General features: G+C 51.3%; 4 protein-coding genes across 4 annotated transcripts; 2 read left to right on the top strand and 2 right to left on the bottom strand.

Moving 5' to 3' along the window:
• Nucleotides 1-16: 16 nt before the first annotated feature.
• ARB_01307 (uncharacterized protein) lies at nucleotides 17-4,672 on the bottom strand (the record flags this gene model as incomplete). The annotated part of the gene is made up of 6 exons (XM_003012302.1): nucleotides 17-1,906; nucleotides 1,964-2,139; nucleotides 2,200-2,314; nucleotides 2,371-2,614; nucleotides 2,670-4,103; nucleotides 4,167-4,672. The coding sequence occupies 6 exons, from the start codon at nucleotides 4,670-4,672 to the stop codon at nucleotides 17-19; spliced, it is 4,365 nt and encodes a 1,454-aa protein (XP_003012348.1).
• Nucleotides 4,673-6,494: 1,822 nt separating this feature from the next.
• ARB_01306 (uncharacterized protein) lies at nucleotides 6,495-8,663 on the bottom strand (the record flags this gene model as incomplete). The annotated part of the gene is made up of 5 exons (XM_003012301.1): nucleotides 6,495-6,755; nucleotides 6,914-7,741; nucleotides 7,808-8,089; nucleotides 8,264-8,347; nucleotides 8,490-8,663. 5 exons carry the CDS (start codon nucleotides 8,661-8,663, stop codon nucleotides 6,495-6,497), a joined length of 1,629 nt encoding a protein of 542 aa, XP_003012347.1.
• A 2,224-nt stretch (nucleotides 8,664-10,887) lies between these two features.
• ARB_01305 (uncharacterized protein) lies at nucleotides 10,888-13,353 on the top strand (the record flags this gene model as incomplete). The annotated part of the gene is made up of 1 exon (XM_003012300.1): nucleotides 10,888-13,353. One exon carries the CDS (start codon nucleotides 10,888-10,890, stop codon nucleotides 13,351-13,353), a length of 2,466 nt encoding a protein of 821 aa, XP_003012346.1.
• Nucleotides 13,354-14,100: 747 nt separating this feature from the next.
• Nucleotides 14,101-14,603, top strand: ARB_01304 (uncharacterized protein; the record flags this gene model as incomplete). Its single annotated transcript, XM_003012299.1, has 2 exons — nucleotides 14,101-14,134; nucleotides 14,200-14,603. 2 exons carry the CDS (start codon nucleotides 14,101-14,103, stop codon nucleotides 14,601-14,603), a joined length of 438 nt encoding a protein of 145 aa, XP_003012345.1.
• Nucleotides 14,604-14,679: the final 76 nt, after the last annotated feature.

Here is a 14,679-nt window from a genome sequence, read left to right as displayed (position 1 = left end):
TTCATTTCCTTTCATTTCATGGTGTTCCTGGTCGCACATCACTCTCTGCCGCTTTGGCAGAGTCCGTGGACTGGATTGCCTCACCGGTAGCAGCAAGTCCGTGCATGAGTTCTCCAAACAACCTGTCGAGCTCTGCAGTGACCACCTCATCGCTAGCGCCCTCTGTCAGACTCTCGATGCTTGGAGGTTTTAGTTCAGGGAATTGGGTTAAACTGCTGTTCTCTGCTGCCGGCGTAGCATTAAGTGACCCTCTAATATTGCCGTTGCTATTGCCGTTCTGGGAGTACATAGATGAACTGTCAGAGCGGGAAAGGGGTGCTGCTGCAGCACTTCCATTTCTGAGAGTCTCACTTTCTGGCAAGCTGCTAACATGGTGCTCTCCAAAGCCGTTAGCTATATTAGATCTAGAGAGGCTATTGCCGTACTCGTCATCTTGTGGGAAATAAGGATAACCTGGCTCTCTGATCGGGGGGGCTTTTGCTAGACCTCGTCTTTGGGTAGTGGTTGAAGGGCCGCTGACTGAACCCTCTCTATCTAGTCTGAATGGGTCATAGTCTGCATCAGAGACGGAGGATTGCTTTGACTCTGCAGTAGATGGACGCGATTCGGAGGCAAGCGCGTGGTGATCAGGAGATTTGGCCATTGAGAGGGTGTCGGACCTGCCAATGGCTCTACTGAGAACAGAAGGTGAATGTTGAAGCGGAAACATTGCTTGAGCAGTTGTGCTTTCATTATCGGAGCTCCATGCACCAGGAGTTTCCACATGTGCTGTCTCATCAATGGGCTCGTCCCCTGGTCCATCTTCTTCGGCGGTCATAACAGGGAATGTCCAAGCTCTGGTATCTCGCTTCTCCTCTCGCGACTCAAGAGGCTCGGCATCATGTGGAGCAATCTCGTCATCAGCTAGATTAGGGCTTTCGGACTCTTCAATGCTTGTAGCTGTAGTTGGGAACTTCCAATCCATTGTTGGAGGACGAGGGCCACGGTTTTGCGGGAATTCGTCATGCGGCTCGCTACCTGCGCTTGATGAGGCACGGTATGATCGGCTGCTAGATCGGTTAGCACGAATCGTGTCGGCATCAGCTAGCTGGAATGGAGGATTGGCAGATCCTGAAGCAGATGCATAATGAGAAGAGTCATAGACTCCAAGGTTAATGTCAATGAACGTAGAGGCGACGGAAGATCTATCCGTATCAGTTCTCAATGGCAAGTCATTGAATTTGCGCGCTTGCTCGACAGGCACGAAGTCATTTTTGGTTTCATATTTATACTTCGGCTTTGCTTCGTCGAATAATCCCTCCATAGCGGCAGCGCCTCTCTTGACTCTCTCATCAAAGTTAACTTTTTCCTCTGCTGTGAGTTCTCTTTCTTCGGGTTCCATGTTAAATTGATCGAAGGAGGTATAATTCGGCTCTAGAGATTGTTCCGTTTCCAGGGCTGCAAGTGAAGCAGAGATCTGGTCCAAATCAATGATCGAGAATCTCTTTTCAAATCCTTCAGTGGTGCTGAAGTTCCAAGCTTCATCATCTAACGGTCCTCTAGCCCCAGGCATTTCCGCTGCAACCGCACCTCCAGGATTGAAAAGCGAGATACGCTGGCCTCCACGCTGAGACCACTGGTAATAAATCTTTACCAGTTCTCTCAACCCTTCAGTAGGATGGGACTGTTCGGAACCAGCGATGTAGGGATGATTCAGGATGTCTCCCATGGCTGGTCTGGTTCTTGGGTCTGCATCTAACGCGTAAGAGACAATCCCACATAATTCTTCCGAGTAGTTTTCTCCATCGAGCCGCGGCGTGAAGCGGTTAAGTTGGCGGCCGATCTGCATTCTCTCTCTTAAGGTAGCGTTGGGTGGGTTGCCTGTGGCGCATTCGAATAGAGTACAACCATACGCCCAAACATCAATCTAGAACCAGCTCATTAGTATAAATATCCAAAAAGGTATGTTCACATGAAAACAAACCTCATTGCCGTAAGGATGAACTTCATCGCCGGGCTTGTTTGGGAACAGCTCTGGTGGCATCCAATGGGGGGTGCCAATCCAGGTCGAACGTTTGTCACGCTGGCTTTGAAGAACTCCTGCAACACCGAAGTCACAGATTTGAATATTTCCTTCTTCATGGATTAAAATGTTGCCAGCTATTTGCCAGATAAGTTAGCAAGGGCACAACGAACATAAAATATCCATGTCACAATTACCTTTGACGTCTCGGTGTATGATACCAGCGTCATGGATCGCCTTCAGACCCACAGCTACCTCTCGAGCAATGGGAATAATGAACTTCTCCTCCAGCTTATCACCAGTTGCACGCATCTATTGAACAGGGAATTAGAATACAAATGCGGTAGGAGTTGTGTCGGCTAACTTACCAGGGTTTTGATACTTCCACCTGGACAATACTCGCTAACAAGCCAGAGTTGGGAGTGTATTGAAACTGCCTCGATGAAGATGTTAATGTTCTTTGCACCGGCTTCCTTTACCTGAGACATGACCTTTGTTTCATGGATAAAGTCTTTGATAGATTCATCTTTAAAGTCTCTGGTAGTTTCGTAGTCAAGGTTATCAATATCCATGACCTTGATGGCGACCACAGATTTAGTTAGAGCATGGTGGCTACTCATTGTTGTTAGTAATTATGCACACAGTAATGAAGATGGTGAATACAAACCCTTTATAGACACGACCATAGGAACCCTTTCCAATCAATTCTTCAAAAGTGTATGGAGGAACATCTGTCTTTGCCCGACGGCACATCTCTCGGACAATAAAGCCTTGCTCTCGAGCAAGTCGCATGGCCTCCGCTTTCTGCTTGGTGATGGCCATAACGGCCGACGAAGGGTCAAGATGACCTGTAGAAAACATGTTGGGCGTATCCCGTGGGGGTGTGCAGTCGTTCTCAGGTGGTGGATCAACAGTGACTGTAATGAATGGCTTTCTGAGCTGTTCTTCAAAGAGTTCAGCTTGTGCTGAATCAACGCCCTTGAGTTGTTCTTCAAGTTGGGCAGCCTGTGTAGAATCAGCTTCACCCAGTTCTTCTCTAAATCGCCCAAGCGGGGTTGCTGAAGGAGGGCCTTTGGAAGTTTCTTCAGCTTTAGGTGCAAGTGAATACTCTGCGTTGGCTTGACCAGACGCAGCGGTGGTATTTTCGGACTCCGACTTAGTTTTGCGGAAAAACAGCTTCTTAAGCGAGGATGTAAATCTCCGAGCTCCGCTTTTCTTTCGCTTCCTATCTTTGATCTCCTGAGCAGAAGGGAGTTCAAGACGAAAGATAGGGCGAGGAGGAGCTGGACAAGTTTCAGGTGCTGGTACAGCAGAACAAGACTTATTGAAAGGGGAGTCAAAGTCGCCCTGGGCGTGGAATGCTCGAGGTTCGGCTGGAACGTCGGCTGGTGGGGCTGGATCCGGCTCGGGTCGCGCAGCCGGTTGGCTTGCAGGGCTTGGGAGATAAAGATAGCCAGACGAGTTGACCCCACCAGGGATGAAGTTCAAGGGGTTATATGGGGATTTGGGGTTGAGGGTTGAGAAATGATGCGGTTGAGGAAATGAGTCAGTCTTGAACTCGTATGGTTTGTTTTTAGGTGGATGAGGTTCGGATCTCTTGGGTGCGGTGGACGAACGCTGTCTGCTATTAGGATCGAACTCGCGACCCGACTTTGGTAAAGGGTCAGTAAGAGAACGTGGATCGGGGAACGAGCGAACTTGTTTGAGAGTCGATGTTCCTGCTGGTTTGCGGTTCGAGAAATCGGGGTCGAAATCGTTGAAACCGCCTGGAGCGGTGTCGTGTTTCAGATGCTCTCTAGTCCTCGCTTGGAATTCGCCACGGGTGTAGAGGCGTTGAGGTCGTGGGTATTGTCTATATCTGGAAGACTTTACAGGCTGGGCCTCGTGATAGTGGTAGTTTTCTGTCGTGCAGACGCGTCTGATGGGGAAAGGACGCGAATGGGGGTCAAACTTGTGGGTTGAGGAAGTTTGTACCTGGGGTTCGCGAGGCCTGGGGAATGCACGATAGGTCTCCCTGACAGGCTTCGGGTCCACTACCTGATTGGGCTGATGATGATGAGAAGTTGGAGTGTTCTGAGGAACAGTAGTCTCCTCAGGGAGCCTATACACGGGGATCAGAGAGAGGTACGCGAAAATAACAGTGAGATGACAGTAAAAAACATACCTAGTAGAGGGCAAAGGAGTACTTGGACTAAGATCAGGGTGAGGATCCTGGCCGGATCCAAAAGTGAGATGGGAGTTGTTCGAGTGATAAGTTTCAAACGAGTTGATGTACTGAGTATTATCAACTGGATTGGCCTGAGCAGAAAATTCCTCGTAGCTCTCTGACTGGAGGTAAGATGTCACTTCAGGATTCCCTTCGTTGAGGTCCCGCTCTCTCAGAGGTGGCGGAACAGGATATTGAGTTCTGGGAGCCTGAGCTAAAGCAGAGTCAGAAGCAGCTGGATTGGTAACAGTCTCCTCAACCCTATTGAGGTTCTGAAGTCTCGCTGCCGCGCTGCAGAAGAGATATGCACTGGCAGCTTGGATGTCCTCCCTGCTTCCAGTGAAACCCCGGGCGCGTAAGGGACTTGGAATATCACTATATAAGCATCCAGAATTAGTCAATGGCCATAATGAGAGTAAAATAAAGTGAGAAAATATAAAGAAAAGTGTACCCCCAGGGTGCATCACGCGTTTGTGCGTTCTCGTCAGCGGAAGAACCCATCTTATTACAGCAATAGCTGATATAGGACGAGTAATATCAAAGCTAGTGTATCACACAGCACATATAATGGCGTGGACAGAGCTAACGACAGGAAAGTGCACAGATCTGGTAAAAGAGAGCCAGAAAAGGACAAGAAGGTGTAGAGAAGGGAGGGAAAAGAGAGAAAGGGAGAAATATTTTCATGTTGCGCGGAGAAGAAGAGGGAGAAAGGGAGAAGAAGGGAGGCAGGGAGACAACGTGACTGGAAAAGTAAACAGAGGGAGCACCTACAAAACTGCAGAAGTGCAAGACTGCGACAGAACCTGTCGATTGTCTATGCTCACCACCACAAGATAGATCTAAATAACCCCTGGTATAGAGTAGTTATGGGGGTCGTCTGGTCTTAAGAGTTGCTAGACTATTATCTAGTAGCAGTATGTGACAGTCCCTTCCATCTTTAGGCTGGATATCAGGAGATTCCAGGACAAGAGACTCACTGCTCTAATGACCCCTTATATAGAAGCTCGACAAGCAGTGTCTGACTTTATACAGAGGCGATTCTAATAGTATAAGGGCCTATCTAAATTCATATTAGCGCCATTTGTTAGCGTGAAAAAAGATATCAACAAAAGCAAGATCGACCAGCCTGGGCCTTTGGTAGTGGATATCAACATACTTTAGCACTGCCAGATAGGTAGATAGATGGCCTTGCAAGAAAGATACTGGAGAGTGCTGCTAATGCTTCGCAACAAATAAAGGTATGAGATAGGCCTGGTGTATGTGCCCCTTTGTTCGTAGGAGGAAGTGAATTGGGTATATACGAGAGTTGCCACTGGCTAGGATAGTATGGAATCAAAGAAAACTGTCACAATGTCAACGTTAGTAGCCATAAATCGAGGGAATGGGGTATATATCATTTTCCAATACGGTTGAGGATATCTAAATATCTCTATTTATTGCCTGATAGGAACGTATACCGGGGCCCAGTCATGCAATAAACAAGGATATTTTTTTACAATGGGTATAGAGCACCAAAAACTACGGCTAATCCAGCTACCAAAAGGAAAGGGTTTCTCAACGGGCCAATACGGATGTCCGCGAGTACAGACGTCTCCATTCTTACCTATGAAATTGAATGAAATAAAAAGAGCACAACGTCGAAAGACCAGCGAGCAAGCAAGAAAGGAAGTAGGGTATCAACCGGGAAAATTAAAACGTTAAAGGCAAGAAAAGTAAGCTTAAGAAAGCGGAGGCTGTTAAGACCTCCTTGCTGAAAACGCCCCACAACGCCATCTATTGCTGCAGAGTGAGCGTCAACAGCGTGAAGGAAATGGGTATCGCAATTTGATAGTTTGAGATGGAGTCGAAGTTGAGCTTGAGGCCTGACGTCTGGACGATGATGTTGGATCTTGCCTGTTTGGGACGCGACGGAGGGCGGAGAAAGTGTTTATGCGCGATGACTAAGCAGTACAACAGAGAACCATCCGAAAGCCCAGCTTTTCTAGAATATAGAGGGGAGAAAGGGGTTGCTTTTGAATGGCTTTATTTCTTTTCATTTTCTTTTTTTGTTTGCTCTACTCATAAGTCATGTGCAGAAGGGTGCTAGCGGCCAACTACCTGGAGGAATCTACGGGCATAACTAACTCGCCACAGTCTATAGACCACAAAACCCGCAGGAGTAACTGGTTAAACAACATCAAGCCGCCCTAGGACCATATTGAACGAAGGAATAAGTTTATGTACCTACTCCGTACTCACCTCATCAATTGAAGGATCGCGAATAGAAGAAGAACGGGGTCTTGGCTACTACTGGATGTTGAACTGGGCCTTGAGGACCTCGCCAAACCGCCTGATGGCTTCCCTGATCTTGTCTGCCGGGGCAGCGGCGAAGGTCGACCTGAAGAACATATCTTCCTCGGTAGCCGACTGGTCGGCCAAGAACCAGCTTCCGCGTGAAACAAGGACACCAGCATCGACGGCGGCCAGGAAAATCATTTCTTCAATAGCCTTGTGGTCCTTTCCTTGCTGGTAGGCAGGATGTTTCTTCCAGTCAACCCGCATCCAGTTCTTGCAGGGATATTAGCCTTTTTGCTGTTGTGTTGGAAATTTTTTTTTTTTATGTTCGCTCCCAGGAGAGGAAAACAACAAAGAACGGGAACGGGGACAGGGATTAGGGTAGGGGTTAGGGGGCGGTGGGTGGGCGAGGGAAAAGGAGAAAAACTTACGAACATGCCTGCGGTCGGAGGGTTGCAGGACGCCACAACCTTGGGTAGGAACTCCTCGCAGGCATCCATGATGCAGTTTCTGCGCTTTGTGTACTCGATGCGGATGTGGATGAGCCACTTGAGATATCCCTCATGGCCCCATGACTCGTCTAGGAGTTTGTAGAGTATGATCTGAGCCATTCCACTAGGAGCCTGGGTGGAAGTTTCGGCTTGTCTGATCATGCGTTCTGTGAACTGGGCGGAGGAAACGAGGAATGAGACACGAGAGCCGGGGGAGAGCACCTTGGAGAAAGAGTCGAGTCTGATAACGCGCCCGTCTGTGTCCATGCTGAGGTATGAAGGGATGAGTGTCTTGAGGAACTCGTCGGTGGTTGCAGGCGGGGGAGGGGTGGGTGTGTTGAGCCCCGTGTAGGGCTCCATCTGGAGGAAGTAGTATGGCTCATCCTCGACGACGATGATGTCGTGTTTCTGGGCGACCTTGTAGACTTCCCTGCGTCGTTCGGCGCTCTGTGTGGCGCCCGTTGGGTTCTGGCCGGAGGGAACGGTGTAGAGCACGATTGGCTTGCGAGCACCGCCGTGTGCAGCCGGGTCCCAATTGGTGAGGATTTCGTCCAGAGAGGTAGCGAGGAGGCCTTCGGCGTCGACCTTGACGGGGAAAGGGGTGACACCCTGGGCAGCGGCACCCTCCATGGCAGAGCAGAAAGTGTATTCTTCCGTGAGAATCATGTCGCCGGGCTTGCAGAGCATGCGCAGAACAAAGTCCCATCCCTGCGTGCTCCCGGGCGCCATGGTGATTTCCCAATCTCCATACGGAGGGTTATGAACGATCTAGTTACATATTATTAGCGAGAACTTCTAGAGTTGTTCGAGGTAGATGGTCGAAGGCATCCGTACCTCGACATGTTCGGTGATCCATCGCACGAGAGCAGCGTATCCGACGGACTGGCCGTAGTTGAGAGCCACTTCGAGATCGAAATCGCTCGTTCCGTCTGCCACATCATGCTTGGTGGAGGAGAAGACGCACTCGGGATTAGCCGGGGCCGGGTCTGCAAACTGGCGAGGGCTGGGAGCTTTGACGGAGATCTCGTGGAAGGGGAAGTATTCCTGGGACGGCAGGCCACCCCCCAGAGAGATCACATCTATTATCGGCGTCAGCTTGATCCTCGAAGCGTAAATCTGTGCATATAAATAACTAATGGGAGCGAGGCAAAAACTTACTGGGGCCCATGTAGAGAGCCACCTGCTTCAGGGTCGAGGGCTGCAAGAGAGGTCAGTGGCCGCAGTCTAATTTAATATACGCAGGAGTTACTTGGTTAAAGAACAAAAAGGGTGATGGACGTCAAGACGGACCTTTCGCAGCTTGCTCTCTTCGGTAAGGTAGCCTGTCCCGTCGAAGTGCCAGCCAGTCAGTAAAAAGCGCTCCTTTGAGGGTGTCTGCCAGCTGTCTCATCACTCACGGTCCCATCTCTTCGCTTTCGGCTGTGACGCTGATGCCTGTTGGTGTGTGTACGGGTAAGCCGGCTATTCCCACTGGGCGACGACGCAAAAAAGCAAGACACAGAGGAAGAGGACTTACCGCGCTCTTGAACATGCTGCTGTCGGAGAAGGCGGCGACACCCTTGGGGAGGGCACACCTGGTCCTGTTGGCGGCGACGTTGGCGACGGTCAGCGTCCCTTCGACGACGGCGGCCTTCTGAGCCGCATCGCCGGCAGTGCCAGCACCAGCACCAGCAGCAGCGTGGGGGGCCATCGGTCTGTCTTGTTATGTATGCAGTAATATATTGTTTTGTCCTTTATATTAAGCCACAGCCGGTCGAGAGAACCAAAGTGAAGCAAGCAATATAAATCTAACTACGCTGGCTGCGGCGGGCAAGGTGGCTATGAAGTATCACCAACTATCCCGGCTCCCCTCAAGTAAGTAGATGTTAATGTTAGTTATGTAGCGGGGATGTGCCTGGCGGGGTGGAGGAACTTATATATACTTAGTTAAGATGGATCGCAGATAATCAGTAAGCAACAACGTCACCAGAGAAGCACCAAAGGAGGGGAGTTAAAAGAGACTTCCGCCCTGTCTATGACATCCGCCGAGGGAGTGGAGGATCACAGCAAAAAAGAAGAGGAAGCCGCTCGGGGGAATGCTTCGGCCGGATGTTGAGCTGCTCCAGCGAGTTTTATAGCAATTTCGTTGGCCAGCAGTTTGTTTAGCCGGTTAGTTATTAGCTTCGAAGCAGCCAAAACGTGGGGCAAGATGAAGCCCTTCTTTGCTTTTTTCTAGATCCGTTTGTCAAAGTTGATGTAACTTCGGGGGTAGAAGTTGACATACATTGGTAGATATGGTAGATATGGTAGATATGCATGTCTGGGCTGAGATCCTCGGGCTGAGCCGAGAAAATGCACAACTAACTTGATGAGCGTAAAGAAGCAAAGACGACGAAGACAAAAAGGAACAGAAAAGAGACAAGAGACCGCCGTAGCCGAAGCAAGGCCGACAGCGGGCGATCGAAAGAGGCAAAGAGGGCGAGGGAAACCCGCATATACGGTTTCAACGGCGAAGACCAGCGGGCAAGAGGCGGCCGTGAATCAAGTCTGGTCCTGGCTGCCGGCTGCCGGCTGACGAGTTCGATCACTAGTTCACTAAGGCATAAGCCCTTAGTTGGCGTTCGAAGTGTCTATAATTAATGCGTATAATTATATGGCTATAAAAAAAGTCACAATAGGGATCTAACTAAGTAAGGTGACAGGGGTGAGCCCAGGGGCCCGGCCCTGTCGGCTAACCAGCAAGCCTGCGACTGCGGCCAGACAAAGAGGAGAGCAAGACGGTCACTTGATAACTCGAGCAAAGGAAGAGCAGAAGAACCGCTGGAGCATCTCCGAGTCCAAAGGTTAAATACGGTAAGTGGAGCGCTGGAGAAAGGGGTGAGCAGTTGAAGCATTATTCTCTATAGTCATAGCAGTGTATGTACAGGAACCAAGTCGCGGTCGAGTGAGCCCGCGGAGAAGACGAGGCGCCGCAGGAAGAAGCAAGCAGCGGCCGATCAAGGACCTGCCTGGGCCTTCGTTAACTAAGTATAGGTGGTGCCTCGACCAAGAAGTATAAGAGGCAGCCAGCCGGAGTCACTCGCCCCTGGACGCTCACCCGAGAGTGACTTTAGGCCTCATCCCCGTTAGTGGAGTCCAGGGCGGGCGGCCAGTCAGCAGGCAGCAAAGCGGCGCCCAGGCTTTTTCTCCAAGGTTCCGGGCAGTTTACGAGAGGTTAAGAGGAGGGATCGCAGGACAAGAAGAAGGGATGAAGGGATATTTATTACTATTATCATCGAGGGATGGACGGTGAGAAGAGCAGCAGAGAAGAAGAAGACGGCGCGATGGCAGGGGACTTGGTCTTGGCGCGGCCTTGGTCTCGGGCCCAGTTAAAGCCTTAGTTAAAGCCTTGGTTAAAGCCTTAGTTAAAGCTCAGTTAAAGCTCAGTTAAGAGTTAGTTAAAGCTCAGGTAAAGCCAGTTAAAGCCAGTTAAAGACTTAGTTAAAGAGACGCCCCAAGGCCGCCCGCCCGCCCTCTGGCCTCCTCCCCGCCCTGCCTAGCCGGAGAGGCGTTAGTCAGCGGCTCTCTTCATCTTACCTAAATCTGTAACCTCACGTGGCTCGTCTTGCTCTCTCGCTTTGCTTCTTCTTGCGTCTTCGCTTTCCGCTTGCTATCCATCACTTCTCACCACTTCTCACCACTTCTCACCACTTCTCACCACTTCTCAACCACTTCTCGACCGCCGGCTCCCACCGCCCTCTACAAGCACAATTCTGTCCGCTCCCTGCATCTACCAGCCCATTAGACCTGCGAGGAGACCGCTGTGGCATGGCTGGTGGTCTCTTCGGCCTCGTGGAGTGCGTGTGCGATATAACCTAGACCCTCTGAGACCGCTGGACCTGACTTGACCTTCTACCTGACCCGGGCAGGACTCGACTGGACCGGCTGGCCTCTCCATGGATGTCAAGCCCCCGTCTCCGGCCGACGAGAATGGCCTCAAGCGGAAGAGTACTTCCAATTCCTCCCCCTCTCCCCTCTTCACTATAAAAAAAAAAAATAACGAAGCGAAGAAAGTAGTGCTGCTTGCTGACCAGATGTTAGGGCCCGCCGCTTGTGTTCACTGCCACCAGCGCAAGGTCCGCTGTGATGCGCGCACCGTTGGGGTCCCTTGCTCCAACTGTAGGACCGCCGGCAAGCTAGACTGCCGCATCCACGAGAAGAAGAAACGGACCGCCTCCAGGTCCCTGCGGCATCCCGTCCCCATCAGATGCGCTCCCTTTCCGGAATCGGACGAGCCGCATGCACAGGCCGCGCTGTCGAACCCGCCCATGCCAGACTCGCACCACACCACCATGTCCGTCCTCGACATTACCGCCCAGCACCAGCATCAACATCAACATCAGCATCAACAGCACCGCCACCAGCAGCAACACCGGCAGCAGCAGCAGCAGCATCATGAAACCCAGCTGGAACAGGATCGGGATCAGAAGGAGGGGTCCTATCCAGCAGCCTCGGTCATGGACTACCGTGACATCTCGCCGGACGAGGAAGAGTCCTCGGAGCGGGATAAGCAGCTTGCAAAGCTGATCGACGACGAGTCGACGCACCGCAAGATCCAGAAGAACGTCAGAGTCATCTACGTCGGGCAGGACGTCTCCAATCTCAACTTCCTCTTGCGCCAGCAGCATGTAGACCGCGACGACGAGGTGTACCACTTTGCTACCAACGAGATCTCCCGCAAGTACATCGAGTGTGGCTTCGAACAGGTTCCCCGGGATGCTTTCGTCTTGCCCGAACCCGCCCTAGCTGATGAGCTGGTCGACGCCTATTTCAAGCATGTCAATCCCGGTTTCCCCATCCTGGCAGAGGACATCTTCATGGCTCAGTACAAGGGGCGGGACTCCTCTGATGCTCCCTCCCTCTTGATTCTGCAGGCTGTCCTGCTTGCCGGTGCGCACGTCTCCCGCCCTCGACCAATGCGAGACACCCTCAAGGCGGCCTTCTTTCGGCGAGCGAAGCTCCTCTTCGAGGCCAGGGTGGAGCGGAACAGGGATATCATGGTCCAGGCGGCCCTCCTGCTTACCTGGTATTCAGACCCAGTGGACGACGACGTCGCCGCAAACGCCCATTACTGGGTAGGCGTCGCCGCAAGGATAGCTACGGGGCTAGGGATGCACCGGAACTCCGGGTCCAGCATATTCGTTCCTCACGACAAACGGATGTGGCGCAGAGCATGGTGGATTCTCGTCCAGTTTGATGTCATGGTTTCCCTGCAGTACGGCCGTCCGCAGGCGATCAACCTGGACGACTGCGACGTCGAGCCGTTGAGGGAGGCAGACTTCGAGGGTTGCGGCAACAACATCCAAAAGGACTACGTGATACAATTCACCGAGCTGTGCTGTATGATATCCTTCATTGTCCGCGAGCGCTTTGGTCTGCGCATTGCTCCCGAACGGCGCAAGAGCATCCTGTCCGAAGCTGACAAGGCACTGGCAAACTGGTCTATCAAACTGCCTGATACGGTCCGCATGTCCACCTCGGACATGCATGCCTGGCCCGCCCTGCTCCATCTCACATACAACAACTTCCTCATCCTGCTGCACCGTCCTCACCCGCGCGCCTCCGCAGACACCTACGCCCACAACGACGCAGAGATATGCAGTGCCGCCGCAGGTGTAATTGTGTCTATCTTCGAGGAGCTCCGCGAAAAGGACCGGGTCAAGTATCTCTGGTCATCCGCCGTTAACACGCTGTTCACAGCCATGATCCAGATCAGAGTGGAATTGCGCTTTTCCAACCCAGTTCTTGCAATCAATGCCCTGCGCCGGTTTGACTCCACGCTCGTCTCTCTCCGCGCGCTATCGGAATACTGGCACAACGCAGAGAGCATCCTGCACTTGTTCGAGAGCTCCAAGCGGCTCAAGTACGATATGCAAATGGTCAAATCGAAGCAAACCAATGCTAGCCAACCGCACAAGGAAGGGGACTCCGTGTCCAAGTCTACCGAAGGCCCATCACCACAGGTCGAGGCTCCCTTGCCTCCACCACAGCTCCATAGCTGGTGGCCGAAAGCCCAGCTCGGCGAACGACTAACCTACTTCTCCCACTCTGAGCCCATGGGCCCCGTCAGCGCACCTCATCATCCTCACCCGCAGCCTCAGCCTCAACCTCATCCACAAAGACAACCCCAACCCCAACCGCAGCAGCAGCAACCGCAACAACCCCGTCCCCGAGCCTCAGAACATATTCCTTCGCCAGGCCAGGGACCAGATTGGCGACAGCTATTCACCTTTGAATCTGACGCCTGTGGAGCTGTCGTTCCTGAAAATCTAAATGACATGGAAGATGAATGGCGCGAGCTATACCTGCATGATCCAGGATTGACGGATTATTTCCAGGAGAGTACCTGGTTGCAGAGTTAGGGCTGTCGCTGCCTGGTCCTGGCCGATGATCGATCCCCCCCCTCTTCTACACACCTATATACACACTCCGTACCGTCTCCGATTCCACCTTATCGACCAACTTGCTTTATATATATACCCCCATCCCATCTATTTACGGCAATTTTTATGTTAACGACGATATAACTATATACTGCACTACACTATGCCATTCCATACCATACTATATTATACTATACTACTTTACATTTCACCTCTTCGGTGCAAGGACCGGCGTTCATGGTCAACCTCTTTTTCACTTCTTTTAACGGGGGGCCCCTTTTCCTACTTTTCTTCCACGAGCAGTTTCAGTTCTAGGGGAAAACACGGACGGTTGGGAAAAGTTCCTTTTCTCGGCTCGGTTTTGCTTTCGCGTTGGGTTTTTATGCTGTATATAGTGTCTATTTGCTAATTGTACCCGGTAATGTGTATGTATATATACCACATTGTTTCATATCTTTTTCCTTTTCTCCTTTTTTGCCCCCTCTTTTGCCTTATATAGTTGACTTATATAGAATTCTTGGACCCGGATAGCACGATAGATGGAATAAAGCGATTTATACATCAGTTTGAGTATTTGCTGTTGCTGGATGGAGTAGATTTTGACGTTGGCTGGTGATGCAGACTAACTAGTTAGTCAACTTCCACCAGCTCGAACATCGAAAAACATCACGAATTGAATAACTAACAACATCAACATCTCACGCCAGCGCATCACCACCAAGCACCATGGCGGCACAAGTCGACCCAAAGAGACAGCAGGGTACGTCCAGCCATCTCGCTCTTGCTATTTACTTGCCGTCCTTGAAGTAACTGACCTCCCCGCAGAGCTGCAGATGCAGTACTCCAACTTCAAGACCACGCTGCACCAGCTCGCACAGAAGATAGGCGACATCGAGACCGAAGCCGAAGAACACAAGTACCTACCCGCACCAGCCCGAATACCTGCTTCTGCCTACTCATCTACCGCCCATCCGAGACATACTGACACACTGACACCATCAAGACTCGTAATAGAATCCCTCCAGCCCCTCCCTCTGGACCGGAAGTGCTTCCGCATGATCAACGGCGTGCTTGTCGAGCGGACAGTGAAGGACGTGATCCCCTCGCTGAAGACGAACGCAGACGGGCTCAAGCAGGTTCTCGACGAGCTCATGAAGCAGTATAAGAGCAAGCAAGACGAGATGGACAGCTGGAAGAAAAAGAACCATATCCAGGTTGTGCAGCAATAGGGCATGAATAACGGGCATAAAATGAAATGGAGTTATGGACTTTTTTTTTTTTTTTTTTACCCCCCTCCTTTCTACT

This window comes from Trichophyton benhamiae, assembly GCF_000151125.1.
Source record: "Trichophyton benhamiae CBS 112371 chromosome Unknown Abenha-G-c-208f01.r1, whole genome shotgun sequence".
Classification (NCBI taxonomy): Eukaryota; Fungi; Ascomycota; class Eurotiomycetes; order Onygenales; family Arthrodermataceae; genus Trichophyton; species Trichophyton benhamiae.
Note: the sequence above shows the minus strand (reverse complement) of the source record. Positions and strands in the feature narration are given on the sequence as shown.